This window comes from Orcinus orca, chromosome 8 (assembly GCF_937001465.1).
Source record: "Orcinus orca chromosome 8, mOrcOrc1.1, whole genome shotgun sequence".
NCBI lineage: Eukaryota > Metazoa > Chordata > Mammalia > Artiodactyla > Delphinidae > Orcinus > Orcinus orca.
In genome coordinates, this window is record NC_064566.1 from 1892164 (window position 1) to 1918762 (window position 26599).

Sequence of the window (26599 nt, forward strand, 5' to 3'; positions counted from 1 at the left end):
CGGCTTCCTGGGGGCCGGAGCACAGCGACACCGGTGGCCCGGTTGGCAGGCCTCCTGGGGACGGGGCAGGGGTGGGGCAGGGAGGCTATGCCCGTCGGCGCCGAGCGCCCGTGTGTACGCTGGGACTTGCTTCCCTTGCGGCGTTAGCCTGGGGGGCCCAGACCCTGCGGGCTCGAGCACCGTGCTCTCAGCCGCCCGGCCGCTCGGTGCTGGGCTCTCTCGCTGGCCTCTGTTGCGCGGTGGCAGGTCTCGGATGGAGCGCGGGGCTCAGGCTGGACGGACGGACGCCCGCCCGGAGGTTCTGGGGCTTGCGTGCCGACCGCTGTCCCTCGTCCTTGCAGGTGACGGTCACCACCATCGGCTATGGGGACAAGGTGCCCCAGACGTGGGTCGGGAAGACCATCGCCTCCTGCTTCTCCGTCTTCGCCATCTCCTTCTTTGCGCTTCCGGCGGTAGGTGCTCTGTGTTGGGGGGCCTTTCCACAGTTCCTCAGCCTCCTCCGGGGGCTGGCAGGGGGGCCCTGTGAGCAGACCACCCTCGGGGTGCATTCAGGCCCCAGCTCACCTGCCTCAGAGCCTCTGGAGGCCGCCGCCTTCCTGTTCCCGGCCCCCGGCGGGTCCTTTGCAAGTGTGGGCGGCGGCGATCGCCAGGCCTCTCATGGCAAATAGCAGGGTGCAGGCCGGCTCATTCGGCCGCTGAGGCTAGCGGTGAGGTGCCCATGGTGGCGGCCACAGACCCGCAGAGGGGCCAGCCGTGCGGGAGGGAGCGGGCCTGCACTGTGGCCTGGGTGGCTTTGAGCCCTGTTCTTCCTGGAGACCGTAGAGTCTTCTAGTTCGCTCTGTTTGTATGTAGGCGCCTGGTAGGTGTGTGGCCATACCGTGTGCGTGTGTGCACTGCATGTGCACGTGTCATACATCACGCAGTCTGGGCCTGTGTGTACCGTGTGTGCATCACGCACACGCGCTCCACGTGTATCTGTGTGCGTGTGTATGGTCTGTGCACGTGTCACATAGGTATACGTACCGCATGCATTTGTATGTGCTCGTGCATGTGTGTCACGTGTATGTTCTCTGTGTGTGGTCGTCCTTCATGCACTGCACGTGTGTATTGCGGGTGTGTCTGTCCGTGCACGTGTGTGTCACAGGCTGTGGTATAACGTGTGTATGTGTGTACACATAGAGCGTATGTATGTGTGTATGGCTTGATCCCCTCTGTGGACAGGGAGCTGCCCCTGGTGAGCCGGCCCTTTCCATCCCGTTAGCAGTCCTGGGGGGGTGGGGGCAACAGTGGGTCCTGCTTGGGTGGGGCTGCCCACGGGCTGGGCCGGAGGCGCCGACCTCCTCCACGGGGCCCGCAGCGCCAAGCAGGCCACCGGTGCCCAGCCCGTCTCTCCACGCCCCCGTCTGCAGGATGTGAGCCCTGGTTTCTGTTCCTTGCAGGGGATTCTGGGCTCCGGTTTTGCCCTGAAGGTCCAGCAGAAGCAGAGGCAGAAGCACTTCAACCGGCAGATCCCGGCGGCAGCCTCGCTCATCCAGGTGATGGCAGCCGCCGCCGCGGCCTTGTCGCCGTCGTGTGGTGGTCAGTGTGCCCGGCTCTGTGTTGCCCGGGCAAGTACGAGCCGTGTCTGGTCTGGGAACAGCTCTCAGCCCTGAGCTGACCCGGCCCCCGGGGCCGCCGAGACCCTCTCCTGTGGACCCTCCTGAACACGGAAGGGCCGTGATCCGTGCCACAGACATGCCCACCTGTTGGAACTCCTGTCCTGGGAACCGTCGGGTGCCGATGGGGTGGGGGCACAGGAGCCTGGGAGCCCACCTTCCTCCATCCTGTGGGCCAGGCCGGGGGACTAGAAGGTGGCCTGGCCTGTCCCGGATTTGGTCAGTCCAGTGGGCCCTTGGCCTCCAGCTGCAGCGGCCGCCTGGTGTCTGTCTTCTCCCTCCTCTGTGGCCAGACCCCGACTCTGCAAGGGAGGACTTGGAGCAAAGAGTAAGGGGTCCCCAGGTGGCCGTTCCCCCCCCCAGGGTCAGGGGTCAGGGCCTGCTTGTGCAGTACTGATGCTTCTGGGCCATTCCCAGCACCCACGGGGCTCAGTCCTCCCGGCCGATAGGAGGTGAGGACCGGTGACCCAACGGCACGGGCCGCGCTCTGGACTGACGGGCCAGCTTCACTTTCTGAAGGCCCGGCTGCTGCCCCTACAGGGCCCGGGGCTCACGGTGCCGGGCCTTGGGGGCGGGGCAGGGGCTGCACCTGCCCTAGGCCCCTCGCTCCCCGCCAGGCTTCTGTGATGAGGCTGTCCCAGAGGCTCCCAGCCCGAGAGCAGTGGGAGAGGAAGGTTCCAGAGGCGGGCAAGCAGGCAGGCGGCCCCGAGCCCCTGGACGCTGGGCTCCGGGACCCCAGGCTCCTGGAACAGCCTGGAGGACTAGGCGGCCCTCTCAGTGCCAAGCAAGGCTCGGGCACAGGGACCCCTGGAGGATCGTGTTCCGAGGGTGTCGGCCGGCGGCTGCCCGGGGCTGAGGAGAAGGCGGAGTGGGCGCGGGGCTACGGGCGGGGTGGCCGGGCAGGGGCCTGGGGCAGGGCTGTCACCGCGTGCCGGCGTGGGCGTGCGGCCCTGCACAGCCTGGACCCCTCTGGGCACCCAGAGCTGAATGGCCCCCGGAGACCGTCTGGGGTCACGCCGGCGACTGCAGCCCAGCCGGGGCCTCTATCCTGTTCCTCGTAAGCCTGTCCGGAACCACCGTCTGGGGCCGGACGCTAATCCTGCCCCGGAAGGAAGTGAAGGCAGCAGCCGTAAAGCTGGGGGCCCGGCCCCCCCTCAGGCCTGGCTTTACGGCGCCACAGCCTCCTCTCGGGGAGACCGTAAATCAGGCTGCAGATGGCCTGCCCGCGGAGGGGGCGCACTGACTTCCCGTGGGGCGTGTGTGCGGCCTCACACGAGCCTCCCAGGAGGCGGGAGAGGCCTGGAGCGGGGCCTGGAGGGCGGGGCTGGGATGAGGGGGGGCGGGGGGGCCGGGGGGGGCATGTCCGCTGGGTTCCCATAGCAGAGGTGGCATCACTGTCCCAGGAGCCCTCCCCGCCCCCCGCCCGGCATCTCTCTCTCCAGCTCCCACGGCCGGCAGTGCCGAGGCCCTCAGGGTGCCTCCTCCTATGAGGCTCCTGGCGCCCGCTCCGGCCCCCCCACCAGACGGGGCCTCCCCTTGGGTCTCCTCCTCCAGGCCACACCCTGGTGGTAGTTGCCGTGGGCATCTCTAGAGTGAAGGCCTAAGACCTTCACCCCCAGGCCATCTGGAGGCCCCGGAAACTGTGGGTTCCTGGGGGCTCTGCCTCCTGGACACTCAGCCCTGCCTCCTGCTGGCCCTGGGGGCCCTGCCCCTCCATGCCCCCAGTGACCTCTCCCCTGCGGCGTCCCCAAGGAGAGGCCGGCGACCAGGACGGAGGGCGGGGGCCCTGCAGGGGAACTGGCAGGTGGAGGTGGACGCAGACGGACTGGGGCTCACAGGCCCCTGTGGTGTCTGAGCCGCGTGCGACCGTCCATGAGGCTGTGGGCTGCAAAAGGGAACAGGCTGTTGGGGGTGGGGGCAGGCCCTGAGCCTGGGGAAGGGGCTGGTGGCCAGGAAGCCCCGTGGTCTTGCCAGAAGGGGGCCCAGGCAGGAGTGGCGGGCCGCAGCTCCCTGGGAGCCCCCGTCAGGGGCTCCGCGGTGACAACCACTCCCTTCTGCTGGTTTCAGACGGCGTGGCGGTGCTACGCGGCCGAGAACCCCAACTCCTCCACCTGGAAGATCTACGTCCGGAAGCCGCCCCGCAGCCACGCTCTGCTCTCCCCCAGCCCCAAGCCCAAGAAGTCTGCCATGGTAACCAGCCCCCCCGCTGCCGCCAGGATGGGGCACTCACACACGGGCGGGGAGGCCACGCGGCCACAGCTCACGGCCAGGATTTGACTCTGGTGCTTCAGCCCGGCGTGGCCCGTGGCACTGTGGGCACTGGGGGAGTACACCCCGTGCTGGGCTCCTGCCATCCCGGTGTCCCCAGGCTTGGGGGCTTGTAGGACTGGCCGCTCCATGGCCAGGCCTGTGGGAGGTCCCGAGGAAGTACCCCGGGAACAGGATGGGCTGGATTCTGGCCAGCTGCTGGGAGAAGGCTCTTGAGAGGGCCTTGGTGTTGGGCTTTCCATGCTGGGCCTGGTGGGCCACAGGGGCTGGAGGTGGCATCCTGGCTCAGGGAAGAGGGTCTTGTGGTCATAGGATAAGGGAGCTCGGGCAGACTTGAGGCAAGAGTCTCGTGCACGAAGGGTGTGGCCCGCCCCGACAGAGCTCTCCTTCCTGGCCCGCGCCCGCGCCCACGTGCGCGCCATCCGTGGAGAGACGCAGGCTCCCAGGTTCTGGCTGCCTCTGGAGCCTTTGCACCTGCTCTTTCCTCTGCCAGAAGGTTCTCCCAGATCCCAGCATGGCCTGCTCCCTCCAGGTCGCCTCCTCAGGGAAGCCTCGGCTGGCCTCAGTCTGCCTGCCCGCCCTGCCCCGCTCTAACTCCCCGCTGGTCACAGCCCTCGTTACCACCTGCCCTGGGGTATTCCTGTGTGTTTATCTGCTAGCTAGTTTCCTGTCCGCCTGCCCCCAGGCTGTGAGCTCCCAGGGCAGCCGCTGGGCAGAGCCCCTCTGGCAGCATCACACCCTGCAGCCCACTCTGCCTGTGTGGGAGGGCGCTGGCCTGGGCCCTGGCAGGTGCCCCAGAGGTGGTCTGGGGCCAGCAGACGGCCTGGCAGAGGATACCCAGGAACTGACAGTTTTATTGTCTGGTTTTTTTAGGTAAAGAAAAAAAAGTTCAAACTGGACAAGGACAACGGGGTGAGCCCGGGAGAGAGGATGCTGACGGTCCCGCACATCACTTGCGACCCCACTTTGGAGGAGCGGAGGCCTGAACACTTCTCGGTGGACGGCTACGACAGTTCTGGTGAGAAACCTTCACACAGGGTGAGGGGTGGGGACAGGGCCACGCCTAGCTCTGACCCAGGGCTGCTGGGGCCTCTGGGGTGTCCGGATGCCCCCTTCTCCCCCTAGCACTTGCTCCTGTCCTGTGGACAGCTGGTATTGTCATGTCTGCTCCCGCTGGCCCGCTATCACCCGCGGACGTTCTCTTCTGTTCTGGGCTTCTGGGAGCCAGGCCCTGCCTCGCTCGTGCTGTGTGGCTGGCGCCCCAGGTCTGGCAGAGGGGAGGTGGCCCGTAGTACACGTTGACCCCCATTCCAGGTGGAGTGGGGCTGGGGGTCCTGAGCCAGCACCGTGTGTGCCTGCAGCTCTGCCCTCCTCGACGCTGTGCGCCTTTGTTCCCTTCTGTGTCCATCCCTCCCCTCTTGGACCTCTTCCCGGGACCCCCAGAGTGTTCCCACCTCCGCCAGAACGTTTCAGCTTACTGATGGTTGCAAGGGTGGTGTCACTGTCTCAAGCATGGCAGAGGGTGGTGAGTTCACGTCGTGCTCATGGGCGGCTGGCACCCTGTCCGCCTGGTGCTGGCTTTGTGGGCGGCCAACCCGTGATGTACCCTCCCGCATCCGGTCACTGCTGGCAGAAGGGCAGAAAGTGTTCTGGAAAGGAGCCACGGCCTCTCCCTGCTCCCAAGGCTGCCTGTGGACGTCCTCTCTGGGAGCTGGGCGTGCAAGACCGAGCCTGGGCGCCCACCCTGCTGGGCGCTGGGCTGCCCAGGGCCTCCTCACACACCGTCGGGATTCAGGCCCGGCCGCCTCGCCGACGGGCCCCTGGTTCGCGTTGCCTGCCTGCCCGCTGGAGTGGGTACAAAGGACAATTGTGACAACGGCTCCGGATTTGGGGCAGGACCATTGTCGCAATGCAGATGGGGGCTTTCTGCAAATGCTAATGCGCAGGTTGGGCGCGGGGAGGAGCGTCGCGCTGGTGGCTGAATGCGGAGCAGCCCGAAACGATGCGTCCATTCAGCCTGCTTGGCGTTATTAAGTCCTCAGCGATGTCTGCGGAATGTTAATGAGGTACAAGTGCCGGGGAAGTCGGGCGCCTTTTGTGGAATGCTCCCGCACGGAGGAGTTTTTTCTTTCCTGCCAACGCGATAAGTCAGCCCAGCCCAGAGCCACCGGATTTCTGGAGCCTGAGCTGTCGGCCTGGGTCCCGTGGGTTACCTGACACTCCCTGAACCCTCCTCACCCAGAGGCTCTCAAGAGCCCTGGTGTGGGCGAAGGGGCGCTAATCCCGGGGCCAGATGCCGTCACTGGGAAAGGCCTGCAGGCCCAGCTCCCACGCACTGGGGCGCAAACAGCCGTGCTGAGTTCCACCGCCACGCCAGTCCCAGGCCTTGAACCTGAACCTCAAGGATGGGGCGTGCTGACAAAATCACCTCTGTCCCAGCACGCGGTACCTGCCCGCCTGCCCCCCTGCCCACGGCACCTACCAGCCCAGGGTATCCCCTGCCCACGGCAGTGCCCACCCGCACACCTCTCCCCCACCTCAGTGACATCTCTCTGTGTCTCAGGCTCGCAGCTTCTCTGGGCTCCTGTCCTGCGACCCTCAGGCCCCGTGTCCCAGGCAGACCTGCTCCCCCTCGTTCGTGGGTTCTAGAGCCTTGTCTGAGTCGCTCTGATTTCCGGGTGGATGCCCGTCTTCAGGGAAGATCTCGTGAGCGGTGACAGGTGGCCGGTGCGGCCCGGGTCCCTCCTGCACGGCGCCCACCCCCCTGCAGGTTCCGGTCACTCGGTTGCTCGCGCCATCCTGACTCTCCAGGGACTGTTCGCGCTCCTTGCCATCCAGGGAGGAAGAAAGGCAACAACAAGAGGGCAGAGTGTGTGGGCCTCTGAGGGCTGAGTACCTGGCTTGAGCCCGGCAGGTCCGGGAAGGCTTCTAGGAGGAGGTGACATCAGGGCTGAGTGGAGCTGGCTGGGAGGGCGAGGAAAGGCCAGCGAATGGCAGGAGTATCTTGGACAGAGGTGTTTGGGGGCCAGCCACACCTCTGCGTGTCTCTGCCAGGTGACCTGGGCGTGGCACGCGGTGTCTGCGTTGGGCGGGTGCTGACCTCACGCACCTCACACATGCCTGCGGGGCTTCTTCACCAGTCTGGCGGCCTCGGGCATGAGTCGTGACCCGGAGCCAGCAGGCATTGGACGGGGCAGGTGGTGGAGGCCACGGAGCAGGAGTGGCCATGGGTCAGCCCTGTGCCCTGCGGGGTTCCCTGGGGTGGCACGCACGGGGCAGCGGGCAGGACTTGATCAGGGCCCACAGGGGAGACTCGGTGGCGGGCCAGCCCAGGGCCTGCAGCCATGGTGTTGGGGTGCGGGTAGGGGGAGCCAGGAGCCAGCTGGAGGTGGGACCTGCGACCTCAGGGGCTCCCGGGGTGACGGTGGAGCTGCGGGGGGTGGGGGTGGGGGGGGGCGGGGTGAGGACACCAGGTGAAAAGAGCGCTCTCATCACAGAGACTTCAGACAGAGAATTTCAGAGAATGATGGGCCTGAAGCCCACGTGCCCCGCTCCGTGGAGGGACCACGTCAGAGGCGTGGAGGCCCTGCCTGCTCTGGGGGTTTGCGGCTCCTGTTCACGTCTGATGGGCTTCGCCGGGGGTGGTGGGGTTCCGATCCTCTTGCCTTCCACGTGTGGAGGCCGTGCAAGTCGATTCTGTCCTGACGGCCTGCCCGTCCCATCGGCCAGCAGCTGCTCCTTGCCTCCCGCACCCCATCCCCCCCATCACCCTCCCGTTTCACGGGCCCTGCTGCCCTGTGTTTGGCTTTTGCCTTTGTAAACAGTCCTCTGCGTTAGCTGCTTGTCCTGACGCTACAGGAGTGTGTTTGCCGACAGATTTGCGAGTTTTCTGTCTCTCAGTCTGGGTTTAGTTTCCTTCCTCCTGAAGCCTGTGCTCTCTTCCGGGATGGTCTGTCGACGGCCTGCTCAGTTTCTGCTCGTCTGAAATTTTTGTATTTTGCCTTTGCTCTTGGACAATGGTTTAGTTGTGTAGAACATCACAGGCTGAGATCTGTATTTATTTTAATAGAAAAAATTTGTTTTAATTGAAGTATAGTTGATTTACAGTGTTTCAGGTGTACAGCAAAGTGATTCAGTCACACACACACACACACACACACACACATATATATATTTATTCTTTTTCAGATTCTTTTCCGTTATAGGTTATTAGAGGTCTGTATTCTGTCCGACAGGCTGGAGATCCACCACCGTCTCCCGGCTGGTGTGCCCTGTTGAGCTGACTGACAGTCCTTTGTAGGTGACCCTTCCTCCCGTCTGGTGGCCTTGAATACCTTCTCTTTGACTTTGGTGTTCCATCGTTTCACTATAGTCAGTCAAGCTGGTGGATTATTTTTACTTGTCCTGCCTACAAGGTGTCGTGATTTCTGAATGAGGGTTTGTGTCCTGCGTCAAGTGGAAAATCAGCCCCACCGTGTCCTAGAACAGTACCTCCCCTAACTGCTCTGACCTCGCCCGGAGACTCCCACTTGCCCCTTCAGGTCCATCCTCCTCGGCGTCTCTCAAACCCGCCGTCTCGGTCTTCCTGTGCTGCATCCTCAGCACAGCTTCTCCGTGGTACCCTAACTCTTCCCGTGTGCCAGCCGGTGACGTGTTTATTTCAGTTGCCACCTGGTTTTTCATTTCCAAATGTCCTCATGTGAGGGGCTCACCTGCTTGGTCTTAGCGTCTTGTATTTTCCTCCCGTTTGACGACAGAGCTTTGGAGTCTTTGGCCCCTTGAATGTGCTCACCTCCTCGTACCCATCCTGTCCCTCCCTCACCTGCGCCTCGTGGAGAGTCTGTTCTGTCCGCGGTGGACTCTCTGACGCTTTTGCTTCTTCGTGGCTCCCGGCGTAGGCTGTGACTGTGGAGGTTTTGTATCCATGGGCTCCCGTGGGCTCTGGAGAGGTGACCCCGCGAACCACGCCAGGACACGCGTGGGGTTGGTTTAGAGGTGTGGGGTTTTCTAGACAACCCGTGTCACGTAAGCACAGAGCCAGTGTCCCGTAAGGGCGAGCCTAAGCACACCACCACTTACGCTCCAGGAGCACAGGCCGCGGCAGGGGAGCGTCCTTCCCCCGCTGGCCGACGCGAGGGTTTGGCTGGCTTTTGTCTGGCTTTGGGGTTTGGTCTGCGTCACCCTTTGGCTCTTGGTTCAGCGTTTCGATGTGGAGTCTCAGCTGCCAGTTCTTGCTTCCTGCTGCCTCCAGGTGCGGCCTCTTCCCCTCGGGGGGCCGTAAGGTCCACACTGGGGCTCCTCAGGTGGGCAACCCCTAGAGGGCAGTGGGTCAGAGCCAGGGCGCACCTGCTCCCCTCTTGGCCATGGGGACACCCCCTTCCCTGTCAGGTGAGCTCAGCAGAGCCTGCAGGAGGTTGGCTCTGTTCCAGAACTTGCAGAGAGAGGCTTTTCATGGCATCAGGCCCACTTATTGGCAGAAACGGAAGTCCTCCTCTTGGTGACAGACAGAGCTCTTCCCGGCGAGGAAGGCTGGGAGCCCCCGCTGGCCGGGGCTGGGCAGTGATGCTTCAGGTTGGAACTTCCCTGGGTGCCTCTCGAATCACCTGGAGAACTTTTAACACAGACTCAGAGACCTACCCCTCAAGATTTTGAGTCACAGTGGCTGTAGGGAGGCCCAGGAATGTGTGTCGGTAACAAGCCCCTAGGTTACTTTGAAGCATGTGGTCCGTGGACTGGTGTAGCCCTGAGGGCGAGGTTCTCCTTCTGTGACATCCTGGTCTGTGTCCGCCTCGGTCTCACCTGGGTCAGAGTTGCCTTGCTCAGGACAAGAATAGGGTCCCAGGCGCCCTCCTGACATCTGCCCCTCTGTTCTGGTCTTGGGGTGTGATGTTCCCCCTGGCTCTGGGGAGGACTTGTGGTCATAACTTCTGGTGACCATCCTGGTCACCGCACATCACTCATGCAGCCTCGGGGTCCCGAGGAGGTGGTCCCCGCAAGGTCTTGCAGGCTGGGGCCTGCGACTCCTCCAGTGGGTGTGGGGGTCTGGCGGGGCAGGAGACGAGGCCCGACGAGCTCTGTGGGCATGTTCTGAACTCCCGGACCAGAACCTTCTCACGGGCTCTCCCCCAGGCTGCTCACTCCCGTCCCCTCCAAGCTGCCCCAGGACTTCACTGAGGATGGTCTCTCTGTATCTCCCTCACTGTCTTCCCCCCTCCCATCTGCTCTGTACAGCCAGTGAGCAGGTGAACAAATGTGCCTGCTCATACCGCCCCCCCCAGGATTCCCTGTCCCCTCGGGGCTGCCGTCTGGATACCTCTGGGTCTCGTGGTAGCCTGGCCCTCACTCATCGTCCCAGCTCTGCACCCCCCGCCTGCACCCACAGTCAGGCTTTTCCACCTGGACCCCTTTGCCCGAAGGTCACCCCATCACGGCCCATCTCTTCATGACCAAAAGATGGCCACTCCCAAATTTCAAGAGATTTTATTTCTGCTTAAAAACATGGCATATGCTCATTATAGAGCCTATGAAACATACACACGAGAATAATGAAGAAAAATCATCCCCTGTTGTCTCACTGCCCAGAGTAGCAACAGTTAGGCTTTTGACAGAAGTCCTGTCTCCTTAGTTTTAAAGAATAGACACACCTGGGTTGGTTCCACCTACACTATCCGTATTGTTCCTGCTTTTATCACTTACTGTGATACGAATGTACAATTGATTTTTTGCTGTGTCCAGTCAAACGTTTACGCCAGTGATCTTGTGCTCCTGGTGTGCTGCCTTAGGGGAGGGGGCTGCAGGCTAATTTGGAAATACGATGGGCAAGGATTCCCTGATGTGTTTCTGATTTTGTGGGGATTGGATCCAGCGTTTTACTGTTTTGATTGGTGGTGTTCCTGGCTTTTAAACTCTGTCAAAGACACAACAGAATCCCAAACTAGAGAATATTTAGAAAAATAATAACAGAAGTGCTCCGTATCGGATCCTATAATATATAAAGTATTTAAATGACTGTTGATTCATAAGTTGGTATATCTAAATATGACTTCAAACCCAGTAGCTGGAAGGGAAAAAATAATGAATAATATATAAAAGGAGAAAGAAACAAATCCAGGATGAGAATTGGGGATTTTAATACACCTATCTCAAAAGTTGATAGAACAAGTAGAGAGTAAAGCAGTAAGGATATAACTCTGAACAGTACTTTCAACCCAGTTGACCTGATGAACACTTACAGAACACTCCTCCCAACAATAGCAGAGAACATACTGTTTCCAAGTGTATGCAGAACATTTACCAAGATAGAAGCAGGTTCTGAACCATAAAACGAATCCCAGTACATTTAAAATGATTCAAGTGACATATAAAGTCTGTCCTCTGACCCCACAACGGAATTAAATTGAAAATCAATAAGAAAAAGATCTCTGGGAAATCCTCAAATATTTGGAAACTAAATAACATGCTTCCAATAGGACAGGGTCAGAGAAGAAATCCAAATGAAAACTAGAAAAGATGTTGAACTCAATGAAAATGAAAACACAGCATATCAAAACGTGTGGGCTCTGCTAAGGGCAGCACCCGGGAAGCAGCACAGAGCACCAGCACGTGCACTAGAAGAGAATTGGCTCCAGTCGGCCTCAGCTTCTACCGTAAGAAACTAGAGCAAGAGTAACAAGCTAAACCCCAAAGTAGTAGAAACAAGAAAACAATAAAGCTCAGAGGGGAAACAAATGAAATGGAACGCTCAAAGACAAGAGAAAAAATAATGAAACCAAAAGCCGATTTGTTTGAAGAAGATCAATACAGTTGATAAACCTTTACCCAGAAATATCAGGAGAAAAAGAGAGAAGACACAAAGTATCAGTATTGGAAATGAGCGATATGGCAGTACCGATTCTACAGATATAAAAAGGGTCATAAGGGAATACGCTCTACAAGTCTTTAAATTCAGCAACTTAGGTGAAGTGGGCAAATGTCTTGAAAGATGTAAACTACTCGAGAAATAGATAACCTGAATAGTCCTCTCTCTGCTGATAAAATCAAAGTTATCGTTCAAAACATTCCCCCAGACATTCTCCAGGACCACATGGCTTTACTGGTGAATCCTGCCAAGCATTTAAGAAAGATAAAATCAATTCTAGACAACATTTTCTGGAAAATTGAAAAGGGGGGAATAGTTCCAAGCTCATTATGAGGCCAGCATTGCCCTGATCTGAAAACCAGCCAAAGACATTGTAAGAAAAGAAAGCTATAGCTAAAGACATTGTAAGAAAAAAAACTATAGTTAAGTATCCCTCGTGAACATAGATGCAAAATTTTATTTGCAAAATTTTAGCAAATCAAATCCAGTAATATATTAGAAGATTATACATCATGACCAACTGGGGTTCGAGAATGCAGAGTTAGTTTGACATTTTAGAAAATCAGTCAGTTAACCATATTAACAATGAAAAACCATACGATTTTCTCAATAGATGCAGAAAAAGAACTTGACAAAATCCAACAGCCAAGTATTACAAAAGCAAGTAGAAAACAGAAAGGAGCTTCCTCAACCTGATAAAGCTCTAATGAAAAAACTACATCTATAGCTTATTTTTTAAAAAATATTTATTTACTTATTTATTTGGTTGTGCTGGGTCTTAGTTGCGGCGGGCAGGCTCCTCAGGTGTGGCATGTGAACTCTTAGTTGCGGCATGCGTGTGGGATCTAGTTCCCTGACCAGGAATCAAACCTGGGCCCCCTGCATTGGGAGCATGGCGTCTTAACCACTGCGCCACCAGGGAAGTCCCAGCTATAACTTCTTAATGAAGAAAGACTGACTGCTTTCCCCCTAAGGTCAGGAACACAACAAGAAGGCAAGAGAAAGAAATTTTAGACACCCAGGTTGGAAAAGAAGAAATAAAACTTTTTATTTGCAGATGACATAGTTATATGTGTAGAAAACCTGGTGAATGTATAAGATGACTACAAGAACTAATATGTGAATTTAGCAAGGTGGCAGATGCAAGATCAACATGGAAAAATCAATTCCAGTTCTATGTTCTAGCGGGAAATAATCTGAAATTGAAATTTTAAAATACCATTTACAGTAACATGAACCATATGAAATACTTGGAGACTAATCTGACCGAAGATGTGAGAGCTGTACACTGGAAATTACAAAATGTTGCTGAAAGAACTGAGAGAATATCTAAATAAATGGAGAGGTATACCATGTTCATGAACCACAAGATTCAATATTGATTTCTGCACCCAGTGTAATATCAGGGAAAATCCCAGCAGGCATTTTGTAGAAATTAACAAACTGATTCTGAAATTCATATGGAAATGCACATGACCTAGAACCCCAAAACAACTTTGAAAATGAACAAAGTGGGAGGACTACACCAACAGTGTGGTAGTAGCATCAAGGTGAGCAAACAGATCAACAGAACGGACTAGAAAGTCCATAGAGGCCTGCACATCTATGGACAACTGAATTTTGATCAAGGTACAAAGGCAGTTTGGTAGAGGAAGGGTAGTCTTTTCAACAGACAGCACTGGAACAACTGCATGTCCATATGCCAGAAAATGAACCTGGATCTACATCTTGCGTCAGATAGAAAAACTAACTCAAAACTTACCAGAGGCCTAAATTTAAAGCCAACAAATACAGAAGAAAACATAGGAAAAAAATCTTTGTGACTTTGAGTTAAAGATTTCTCAGACATGACACCAATAGCAAAAGCCAGAACTAGAACAAATTAACTGAACTTAACAAAATTACAGGCTTCACTTTGAAGGACACTAAGAGAATGAACAGACAAACCAGAGATTGGAAGGAAATATTTTCAAATCATACATCTGATAAAGGACTCGTATCCAAAATACATGAGGGACACTTATGACTGAATAGTAAGACAACAGATAAAAATGGGCAAAAGCTTTGAACAGAGACTTCATCTAAGAAGATATATGGGCAAGCACATAAAAACATACTCAACATCATTAGTTATTTGGGAAAGGCAAATTAAAACCACAATGTGATGCTACTGTACATCATTATATTGGCTAAAATTAAGAAGACTGGCCGTACCAGGTGCTGGTAAAGAAAGTGGAACTCATACTCTCCTAGTGGGGATGCAAAATGGTGCAGCTGCTTTGGAAAACAGTTTGGCCGCTCCCCAAAATGTGAAATATGTACCCACCATATTATCCAGACATTCTATTCCTAGGTATTTGTCCAGGAGAAATAAGAGCAGATGCATATACTGACACTTGTACATGGAATATTCAAAGCAGTTTTATGAAAACTGGAAACAACCCAAATACCCATAACGTTTGGGCAATTTTTTTTAAGTTGTAGCGTATCCGTACGTTGGAATACTACTCAAAAATGAAAAGTACTAGCCTAAATAAACCTCAGAATAATGACAATGAGTGGAAGAAGCCAGACCCGAAAAGAGCACATACTGTATTTTTCTGTTTATATGAAACTCTAGAAAATCCAGACAAATCTAGAGTGACAAAAAAATCAGTTGTTACCTTGGGAGGGGGGTGGGGGGAGGGGGACCGTGTGGGGAGGAGGAGTACAGAAGGGCTCAAGGAAACTTTGGGGGGTGGTGGATATGTTCAACACATTGTGGCAATGGTTTAATTGTATGTCAGAAGTTACTAAATTGTGGGGGAAAAGTGACTAAACTGTATACATTACACATGCAGTTTATTATACATCAGTTATGCCTAAATGAAAAAAATATAGAAAATATATTTTGCATAGCAAAAAATACGAAAAATAATTTTTAAAAATTATATCCTGGGGAAAATAGTTACCACTCACATCATAGACATAGGGCTAATTTCATCAATATATTAAGCAGCTCTTGTAAATCATGAAGACAAAAGAATAAAAGGTACAAAGACAGTTCTCAGAAAAGGAAATACCAGTGATTCTTAAGGATGAAAAGATGCTGAGAACCTCGATTAGGATACAAGAAATGCAAATTAAAGCCATGAGATTTTTAAACCTATCTGATTATTGAATATTAAAGAGTTTGATAGGTGAATGTACAGGGAAACCCTCCACCACAGTCATTGATGTTGGAAGATTAAGTTGGTACAACTTCTACGGAGACAAATAAGATAATTTCAATGAAATGAAAGTTGCATATGCCCTTCAAACCCTTACAGAAATTTATTCTACACTGACGGTGCACATTTGCAAAATGATCCATTATCAGGATACTGATTTCTGCAATTGTTAAATAGCAAAAGACAGCAAACCGCCAACGTATCCATCAGTAGAGGTCGGCTTAAAGAAAGTATCATGTATCCATTAAATAGCCATTAATACTGTGAAACTGTATTCTCAGTGTTGATGAAAGACATCCCTGATATCTGATCCTAGAAATAACAGGGCCTCAGGTTCAAAAGAGCAGGAAATCTGCCGTCAGGTGTGTGCGAATACAAATGTTCTACAAAAGGGAACTCTGTCTGCCTTTCTCTGTGTCCTGGAACGGTTTGAAGAACATTGGAATTATCTTCTCTTTAAAGGTTAAATATTAGAACTAAGTTGTAAAACCGTCTGGGCCTGGTACATGTTTTAAAGGAGATCTTTAATCTCCTCTTAGTCTGTTTTATGGTAATTTGCTTTAAATAAATTTACTGCAGCTTTTGGGGTAATTTATTCATTGCTATTTAACTCCTCAAGGGTTTCATTTATGTTGCCACTTGGTAGCAACTAATTTTCTCTTTTAGTGATTTTATGTCTTCTGTATCTCTCATCTCTTTTTTTTTTTCTTGCCTGAGCTTTTATAGTTTTGCTCTTTTTCCTTAATCAAGTTCATGAGAGAGTTATCTATTTTATTTATTACACTTTTATTATCTTATCAGAAAACCACCTTTTTGCTATTTTTGTTTTCTATTTTGCCAATTTGGGCTTTTATGTCTATAATTCCCTCTTCCTGGTTAACTTTATTAATTTGTAATTTAATTAAGAGTAACAGTATGATTATTTAAAGTCTTTTTTCTAAAAGGCATTTTAAAGGTTATAAATTTTCCTCTGATTGCAGCGTTAGCTATGACACATAGATCTTACTATGAAAGATGTTCCTTTTCATTGCTTTATTGGTAGTTTTTATTTTGTGTTTTGATTTACTCTTTAGAGTTCTTTTAAGAAATGTTTTCTTAGTTTTTAAGCAGTATATTTTTTATCACTGGGATTTATTTCCAATTTAACAGGCTTACAGTGAGAGGATGTGACCTGTGAAATCTCTACTTTTTTAATGAAAATTTTCCCTGTGTCCAAGTACAAAACTAAAATTATTGCTTTTGTAAATGTTCCATGAACCTAAGCTAAGAAGATATATTTTCTTAAATATATAAGAAATTATATATTTTATTTGTAGGACATGAACTTTTTTGTATACAACAGATAAATTTTATGTAGAGATGGATTATACGTATATACATGTATACATACATATATACTTATTCACTGCATCATTCAGATATGTTCCAACCTTCTTTATTCTTATTATTTTTTTAACCCAACACATCTGCCAAATTCTGAAATGGGAAAATTAAATCCTTCCTTTACACATATGTTTTAAAAAGTCAAGTGGCAGATTTATGGACTGGTTTCGAGCACAGCCCAATAGTCAACCTTCCTGGGGCCAAAGCCCAGCTCTGCCATTTTCTTCCGTGTGACCCTGGGCAAACTACTGCCTTCTCTTTGCCTCAGTTTCTGCATCCATGAAATCAGGATCCTAACAGGGCTGCTCCCAGGATTGTTGTGTTGAAGGAGTGAGCTAAGATATGCAGGTGCCCACCCAGGACCTGTATGTAGCCAGCACTCTGGTGTCTCTGGGTTCTGCTCTGACCCTCCCTTACCCTCCCCTGCCAAATAGCCTGCATTCCACCTGGCTCCCTGTGCCACAAATCTCAGGGCTGGTCTTTCTTTTAAGCTTTCTCACTTTTATTACTTTATCATGCACCTGTAACTCTACACGTGTGTATAATGTGTATGTTTTTGTGCTGTCCTTACGTTAATGATCTAAGATTTATTCTCATGTTTTTCCCCGTGCTCATAATATATGATGAACTCAGTATACATGATACTATAGGGGTTTATCATTGATTTCCAAACATATGGGATCATATCATATAAGACTCCCTCCAAAGACGCCGGAACAATTCGTTCTAAAACGTACATCTCTCCTTCATTCCCCGTGGTATGCACATGCCACAGTGCTCTCTGTTGCTGAGAATCCATTTTGCATCGGGCTTTGGCCCATTTTCTAAAAACCTCCCTTGAGCCCGACTTCCCTACGTACAAGTACAGTAGTCCCCCATCATCTGTGGTTTCACTTTCCACAGTTGCAGTTACCTGTGGTCAACCATGGTCCAAAAATATTAAATGGAAATTTCCAGAAGTGAACAATCCATAAGTTTTAAATTGTGTGCCAATCTGAGTAGCGTGATGAAATCTTATGCCACCCTGTTCTGCACCCCCAGGATATGAATCACCCCTTTGTCCAGTGCATTCTGCCCTTTCGTGACTTAAGTAGCTGTCTTGGTTATCAGATCGACTGTCGTGTATTGCAGCGATTATGTTCAGGTGACCCTTGTTTTACATAATAATGGCCCCAAAAAGCATGAGGAGTGACTCTGGCTGTTTAGATATGACGAAGAGGGGCTGTAAAGTGCTTCCTTTAAGTGAAAAGTAAAAGTTCTCAGCTTTTTAAGGAAAGAAAAAAAAAAGTTGTATGCTGAGACTGCTGAGATCTGTGGTACGAATGAATCTTCTATCTGTGAAAGAGTGAAGGAGAAAGAATTTCGTGCTAGTTTTGCAGTCACAAGTCAAACTGCAAACGTTACGGCCATAGTGCATGATCCTTGCTTAACATGGGAAAGGCATTACATTTGTACAATAAAATATTTTGAGAGAGACCACGTTCACATAACTGTTACTACAGTATATTGTTATAATTGTTCTGTGTTATTGCTAATCTCTTACTGTGGCTAATTTATAAATTAAACTTTATCTAAATTATGATATAATTTAAATATAAATTAAAATATAAACTTTAGTATGGAGGTTCCTTAAAAGACTAAAAACAGAGTTACCATATGCTCCAGCAGTCCCACTCCTGGACATATATCTGGAAAAGATGAAAACTCTAATTCTAAAAGATGCATGCACCCCAGTGTTCATAGCAGCGCTATTTACAATAGCCAAGATGTGGAGGCAACCTAGATGTCCATCAACATATGAATGGATAAAGAAGATGTGGTATATATACACAGTGGAATATTACTGAGACATAAAAAAGAAGGAAATAATGCCATTTGCAGCAACATGGTTGGACCCAGAGATTATCATACTAAGTGAAGTAAGTCAGAGAAAGACAAATACTATATGATATCAGTTATATATGGAATCTAAAAAAATAATACAAATGAACTTATTTACAAAATAGAAACAGACTCACAGACATAGAGAACAAACTTATGGTTACGAAAGGAGAAAGGGGTAGGAGGGATAAATTAGGAGTATGGGGTTAACAGATACACACCACTATATAAAAAGAGGTAAACGAGGATTTACTGTATAGCACAGGGAACTATATTCATTATCTTATAGTAACCTATAATGGAAAAGACTCGGAAAAAGAAAACAAATAACTATATATAACTGAATCACTTTGCTGTACACCTGAAACGACACAATATTGTAAATCAACTATAGTTTTATATATATAACTATTGTAAATCAATTATAGTTTTATATATATATATTTATATATATATAAACTTTAGGTATGTGTGTATAAGATAAAACATACACAGGGATTGGTATAATCCACGGTTTCAGGCATGCACTCGGGGTCTTGGAAGGTATCCCCCGTGGATAAGGGAGGGCTACTGTACCTTTCTTTCTGTGATAATTTCCAGGATGTATTAGTCTGCTATGGCTGCCATAACAAAATACTACAGACTGGGTGGCCGAAGCCACAGAAATATGACAGTCCTGGAGGCTGGAAGCTTGAGATCAAGGTGTCGGCAGGGTTGATTTCTCTTGGGGACTCTCTCCTTGGCTTGGAGATGGCAGCCGCCTTACCGTGTCCTCACGTTGTCTTTCCTCTGTATGTGTATCTCTGGCGTCTGTATGTCCTAATTTCTTGTAAGGACACCAGTCTCATTTAACTTCATCACCTCTTGAAAGGGCTTGTCTCCAAATACAGTCACATTCTGAGGTACTGACGTTTAGAGCTTCAACATATGAAATCTGGGCGCCACGACTTAGCCCGTAATACAGGTATTAGGTGCATTATTCATTTCAGTGGGTGCTGCCAGGTTGCCTTCCTCAAGGGCACTCTGCCAGCCACCATTGGCAGGATGATTTTCCATCCTGTCAGCCGAGTAGGGCAGGGTTTCTCCGCTGTGACACTGTTGAAGTTTGGGGCCAGATCATTCTTTGTTGAGGGGGCTGACGTTGTAGGATGTTTAGTAGCATCCCTGGGTTATGACAACCAGAATGTCCAGATGTTGCTAAATGTGCCCTGGGGGGCAAAGTCACACCCAGTAGAGAACCACTGTGAATGCCTCAGGGTTTGGGGTTTTTTTTTTCAGCTGTTTATTTGGAAGTAATTTTTAATTACAGAAAAATTGTAAGAGTAAGAATGAGCTAGAAAACACAGACCCTTCACTAAGATTTGATTCACTGATTGTTAACATTTTGCCCCATTTATTTGATCATTTGTACCCCCTTTCTATATGTATATTTGTGTAACACTTTTTTTTCTGAACCATTTGAGAGTAAGTTGCATACTCTACACCCTAAACATTTTGCTGCGTATTTCTTGAAAAATAAAGATGCCCCCTTTTAAAGCTCTAGCATGGTTATCAAACTCTTCAATTAAACGTTGATGCAGTCCTTTACCCAGTCTAACATCGGTATCCCGGCTTTGCCAGTTGACATGACAATGTCCTTTGTAGCATTTTTTCCCTCCAAGGCAGGATCCATCCCGGGGTCGGTATCGCCTTTGGTTGTCATGTCTCTTTGTCCTCCTTTAACGTGGAACATTTCCAGTTTCTGTCTTTTATGACATGGACCTTTTTGAAGGGTACAGCCCCGCTACTTTGGGTGGGGGGCAGGCACCTCTGATGTTTCCTCGTGGTCAGATTCAGGTTGCGCGTTCCCAGTGCGCACACTTCCAACGTGATGTGGTGTCCTCCTGGGGGTGTCCCGTCCCCGAGGCACATGATGGCATCTGCCCCTAACTTTAATCACCCGCTGGAAACATTGTCCAGTTGTTTTGCTAAACAGTTACACTCGTTTGCCTTAGAACCAATAAACAATCTGGGGGACATACTTTGAGGCTATGCAAATAATCTGGCTCCTTATCAAAAAATGCCGCCAAGATTTAGAGGCTTTCGTGAACCAGACTTTATTATGGTGGTTGCAAAATGCTCATTTGCCAACCCCACTGCCCCTTCCACGGAAGTACTGAAAAAAAAAAAAAAAAAAACCGTCTCGCCAGAATGGTATTCCAAGAGAAAATACCTCAACATTCTCCTGTAAGAAGGAACCTCTCTTCTCTTCCACTTATTTGTTTCTGTTGATTGATTGTCTATATGCATGGGCTTATGGTTTTTCTATTATAATTCTTTACTGTCCTTCATTATTTTGATATTCAAATTGTCCCAGATTTGGCCAGTGGAAGACCCTTCAGGCTGGCGTCTGTGTCCGTCTGACATGGGTTTTGTTGTTGGTTGTTTGCTTTTAGCAGTTCTTTATGTTCTGGTATAACAGGATTCGGGCTCTGCCCCAGCCCTAGAATCAGCCAGTTTTCCCAGGAGCCTTGGTTCCTTTTAATGGAGAATGAAATCACTAGACACCAAAACCTGGGCCCTGTGTCTGCTCATTGCTGTTACGTATCTTTTCTTCTAGGCCCTTTCTGTGCAGAGTTAAGGAAATGTATGCATATACACGCACATGTAAATATGCGTTGTCCTTACATACGTAGACATGGACACAGAGACATGCACACACAGAAGCATTTGCACACTTTAGAAATCTTGGGTCCATACCAGTGTCTCTAATTCTCCTCCATCTGTACTGGCTTACTCCTTATTTGCAGGCCCCTTGTCCAGAGTGAGATGCCTGGTTCCCAGCCACATCAACACACAGACACGTTGCTCAGCCTACAGCGCATCTAAAATACTTTCTTAATTGCTTGGTCCTCATCACTACAAAATCAAACCTACTGAAAAGTGTCCATGATCTGTTTGTAACTCTCTACATCACCCTGCTCAAGACTCAGGGTATATAGTCAAATACTATAGTTTCAAACACCTTGGATTAGTGATTTCTCCTCTCCCTCCTCCTCTGTCTTTTCATTGTGGTTATGTTACTCATTTGCAAATTAGTTGGGTATACATTTCTCTTTTTTTTAACTTGTTTTTAAAAACGCTTTATTAAGGAATAATTTCCATACCATAAAATTTACCCATTTTCAGTATAATTTTAGTAATTTACTGACTTGTACCATCAGTCTGTGCAGTCTAGGGTTAGAACGTCTCCCACCCACCGTAAGATCCGTCATGCCCAGTTATAGTTCATTACTGTTCCCGCTCCCAGCAACCACTAATGTACCTTCTAGTGGCCTCCATAGATTTGCCTACTCTGGACAATTCACGTATATGGAATCATATAAAATGTAATCTTTTCTCTTCTGGCTTCTTCAAGCATATTTTTGGGGTTCATCCAAATCACAGCACACAAAAGTATTTCATTCCTTTTTATTGCTAAAAAGTATTCCCTTGTATGGGTAGAATACATTTTGTTTATCCATTCACCAGTGGAGGGATGTTTGTGTTGTTTCCGCCTTTGGGGTATTATATTGAGAAATAATGTGGCCATGAACGTTCATGTGCAAGTCTTCGTGTGGACACGTGCTTTCATTTTGTCATGGACGGATACCTAGAAGTAGAATTGCTGAGTCAAATGGTAACTCTATGTTTAAGTTTTTGAAGAATTGCCAAACTGTTTTCCAAATTGGATGTACCATTTCCCATTCCCTCCAGCAAGCTGTGAGAGTTCCTCTTCCTGCACCTCCCTACCAATATTTTGTATTGTCCATCTCCTTTACTATAGCCATCCTCTCAGGGGTGAACAGAAGTGTTCTCTCATTGTGGGTTTTGTTTTTATCTTGTGTGTGTGTGTGTGTGTGTGTGTGTGTGTGTGTGTGTTTGTGGTACGCGGGCCTCTCAGTGTCGCGGCCTCTCCCGTTGCGGAGCACAGGCTCCGGATGCGCAGACTCAGCGGCCATGGCTCACGGGCCCAGCCGCTCCGCGGCACGTGGGATCTTCCCGGACCAGGGCACAAACCCGCGTCCCCTGCATCGGCAGGCGGACTCTCAACCACTGCGCTACCAGGGAAGCCCTCATTGTGGGTTTTGATTTGCATTTCCCTAATGACTGATGATGCTGAGAATTTTTTCATGTGCTTATTGGCCAATGATATATATCTTCTTTGAAGAAATGTTTATTCAGATCTTTTGCCCATTAAAAAAGTTAAACTTTGTAGATTTAGACATTCACATGCAATCATAAGAAATAATACAGAGAGATCCCATGCGCCCTGTACACCGTTTCCCCCAGTGGTAACATCTTCTAAAACAGTTGGCCCTTGAATAACACAGGTTTGAACCGCACAGGTCCACGTATATATGGATATTTTTTCAATAAATATGTGCTACTGTGCTACGCTGTCCATGGTTCATTAATCCACAGATGCAGAACTGCAGATTGGAGACCCAACTCCAGAGTTGTAAGTGGATTTTTGACTGCCCAGCGGGTCGACGTCCCTAACCCCTCCATAGTTCAAGGGTCACAACCAGCACATTGACAGTGAGACAGTCAAGATGCAGAACATTTCTATCTCCACGAGGATCCCTGGTGGTGGCCCCTTTATAGCCACACCCACTTCCCTCCCACTCCCATCCCTCTTTAATCCCTTGAAATCACTAATCTGTTCTCCAGTTCTACAGTTTTGTAATTTCAGGGATGTTGTGTAAGTGGAATCACACAGCATGGGACATTTGGGATTGGCTCTTTTGCCTTAACGTGCTTCTCTTAAGATTCAAGTTGTTTCGTGTATCGATAGGTCATTTCTTTTTTATTGCTGAGTAGAATCCCATGGTGTTGATGGACTGCAGTTGTCTAACCGGCCACCCGTTGAAGGACATGTGGGTCATTGGCGGTTTGGGACTGTGACAGATTGTGATGGGCTGAATAATGGCCCCTGAAGAATCCGAGTCCTAGTTTCTAGAAGCTGTGACTGTCATCTTATCTGGCAGAGGAGGCTCTGCAGATGTGCTTAAATTCAGCATCTTGAGATGGAGAGGTGATGATCCTGCCTTATCCAGGTGGGCCCAGTGTCGTCACAAGTGTCCTTCCACATGAGGAGGCGGAGGGGGATGTGACTATAGAAGAGAAAGGTGATATGATGTTGGAAGCAGGGGAGAAGTTGCAGTGTGGTGTGAGGACAGGGTTATGAGCTGAGGGATGCACTTGGCTCCCAGAAGAAAAGGCATGGTAACGGATGCTCCCCAAGGGGCTCCGCAAGGAATCAACCCTGCCAGGGATTTTTTTTTTTTTTTTTTTTTGCAGTACGCAGGCCTCTCACTGTTGCGGCCTTTCCCGTTGCGGAGCACAGGCTCCGGACGCGCAGGCTAAGCGGCCATGGCTCACGGGCCCAGCCGCTCCGCGCCATGTGGGATCTTCCCGGACCGGGGCACGAACCCATGTCCCCTGCATTGGCAGGCGGGCTCTCAACCACTGCGCCACCAGGGAAGCCCTGCCAGGGATTTTTTAGTCCTGTAAGATTAATGTCAGACTTCTGGCCTCGAGAACTGTAAAAGAGTAAATTTGTGTTGCTTTAAGCCACTGTTTGTGGTAATATATTGCAGCGGCAATAGGAGACTGATACACAGGTAAAGCTGGTGTAAACACCCGTGTGCAGGTTCTTGTGTGGACATAAGTTTTCATTTCTCTGGCACAAAAGCCCAAGAGTGTATTTGCTGAGTTGCGTGGTAGTTGCATGTTTAGTTTTTTTGTTTGTTTGGTTTTTGAGAAACTGCAAAACTTTTCTCAAGTGGCCGTTCCCATTTTATGTTCCCTGCAGCAATGTATGAGCAATGCAGTTTCTCTGCGTCCTTGTCAGCCTCTGGTGTTGACACGATTTTTCATTTGACCTATTCTCATAGGTGTGTGGCACTGTCTTGTTGTGGTTTTAATTTGCATTTTCCCAATGGCTAGTGATACTGAAAATCCTTTCATGTGCTTATTTGACATTTGTATATATACTATTCAGTGAAATATTTGTTCCTATCATTTGCCCATTTTCCAACTGGATTCGTTTTAAACATGGAGTCTTGAGACGTCTTTATATATTCCAGATACTAGTCCTGAGTCAGATTCGTGGTTTGCAAATAGTTTTGCCCAATCTGTAGCTTTCCTTTTCATCCTTTTAACAGATTCCTTTTAATTTTGATGAAGTCCAGTTTATCCTTGTAATGGATTGCACCTTTGATGTTAGGTCTAAGAACTCTTTGCCTAACCCTAGACCCTGAATATTTTCTCCAACAGTGTTTTTGGCAACAGCTGTGTTAATATATAATTCACGTACCATACAATTCATCCCTTTTAAAGTGTACAGTTCAATGGTTATAAGTATATCCCCAGGGTTGTGCAACCATCACCATAATCTGTTTTTGGACAGTTTCATCGCCCCCGAAAGAAACCCAGCACCCTTCAAATATCACCTCCCAACCCCTCATTCCATCCCCTTAAGCCCTAGGCAACAACTCATCTACTTTCTGTCTCAGTGGATTTGCCTGTCCTGGGCATTTCATAAAAATGAAATCATAGAGTACGTGGTCCTCTGTGCCTGGCTTCTTTCCCTTAGCATAATGTTTTCAATTCATCCATGTTGTAGTGTGGAAAAGTACTTCGTTTCTTTTTATAGCTGAATTATAGTCCATTGTATGGCTATACCACATTTTATTTATCCATTCATCAGTTAATAGGCATTTAGGTTGCTTCCACCTCTTGACTCTTGGGAATAATGCTGCTATGAATGTCTGTGTACATCTATTTGGGTGGACATATGATTTCGTTTCTCTTGGGTACATATGTGGGAGAGAAATGCTGAGTCAACTTAGTGCTGTGTTTAATTTTTTTTTTAGAAACCAACAGTTTTCCAAAGTGAGTGTGTACATACCAGCAATGCATGAACACTGTACAGTTTCTCCATATCCTCGCCTTGTTATTTTTTAAAATTTACTATCATAGCCATCTTAGTATGTGTTAAATGGAATCTCATTGTGATTTTGACTAGCGTTTGCCTGTGACTAACGTGACCATGTGTGTATCTCTTTTTGAAGAAATGTCTATTCTTCACCCATTTTTAAAAATTGGGATGTTTTTTGGTTTTGAAATGTAAGAATTCTTCATATATTCTAGCCACAAGTGCATTATCAGATGTATGATTTGCAAATATTTTCTCCCATCTGTGGGTTGTCTTTTCACTTTCTTTATATCTTTTGAAGCACAAAAGCTTTTAATTTTGATAAAGTCCAATATACCTATTTTTTTCTTCCGTTGCCTCTGCTTTTGGTGTTATATCTTAGAAAGCATTGCCAAACCAAGGTCATGAAGACTTACCTTTACGTTTTCTTCTAAGAGATTTATATAGCTTTATCTGTTATATTTAGGTCTTTGGCACATTTTGAGTTAATTTTTGTATATGGTATGAGGGAGTGGTCCAACTTTATTTTTTTCATGGTGTTCCAGCACCATTTGTTCAGAAGACTATGCTTTCTCCACTGAATGATCTTGGCATCGTAGTCAAAAATCAATTGACCACAGGGCTTCCCTGGTGGCGCAGTGGTTGAGAGTCCGCCTGCCGATTCAGGGGACACGGGTTCGTGCCCCGGTCCGGGAAGATCCCACATGCCGCGGAGCGGCTGGGCCCGTGAGCCATGGCCACTGAGCCTGCGCGTCCGGAGCCTGTGCCCCGCAACGGGAGAGGCCACGGCAGTGAGAGGCCCACGTACCGCAAAAAAAAAAAAAAAAAAAATCAATTGACCACAGATACAAAGCTTTATTTTTTTAAACGCTCATACTGTACCATTCATCTGTGTCTTACTTTATGCCAATAACTACACTGTCTTGAACACTCTGTAGTAAGTTTTGAAATTGGGAAGTGTGAATCCACCAACTTCATTCTTTTTCAAGATTGTTTTGGCTATTCTGGGTCATTTGAATTTCCATATGAATTTTAGAATCCACTTGTCAGTTTCTATAAGGAGGCCAGCTGGGATTCTGGTAAGGATGGTGTTCAAACTGCAGATCAGTTTGGGGAGTAGCCCCATCTTAACAGTATTGTCTTCTAATCCATGAACATGGAATGCCTTTTGCTTATTTAGATACTTTCTTTCAATGAGGTTTTATGGTTTTCAGAGTATATATCTTGCACTTCTTAAATTTATTCCTGAATTTTTTCTTTCTTTATTGTGGTAAAATATTATGCCTATAAAAGAAAATGTACCACTTTAACCATTTTTAAGTGTACATGTCTGTGGCATTAAGTACATTCACATTGTTATGCTTTATTCTTTTTTGATGTCATG

The 26599-nt window shown here is 49.1% G+C and overlaps 1 protein-coding gene across 3 annotated transcripts in view; it reads left to right on the forward strand.

Annotated features, from left to right (window-relative positions):
- KCNQ1 (potassium voltage-gated channel subfamily Q member 1) overlaps nucleotides 1-26599 on the forward strand; it is a 345186-nt gene that overhangs the window by 101937 nt on the left and 216650 nt on the right. For all 3 annotated transcript variants that reach the window (XR_004475853.2, XM_049714016.1, XM_049714017.1), the window contains exons 7-10: nucleotides 342-452; nucleotides 1440-1535; nucleotides 3723-3845; nucleotides 4797-4941. Coding sequence is in view for 2 of the 3 variants with exons in the window: in XM_049714016.1 (XP_049569973.1) it covers nucleotides 342-452; nucleotides 1440-1535; nucleotides 3723-3845; nucleotides 4797-4941 (475 nt within the window). In the remaining variant the exon portion in view is untranslated. The remainder of the gene's footprint in view (nucleotides 1-341; nucleotides 453-1439; nucleotides 1536-3722; nucleotides 3846-4796; nucleotides 4942-26599) is intronic.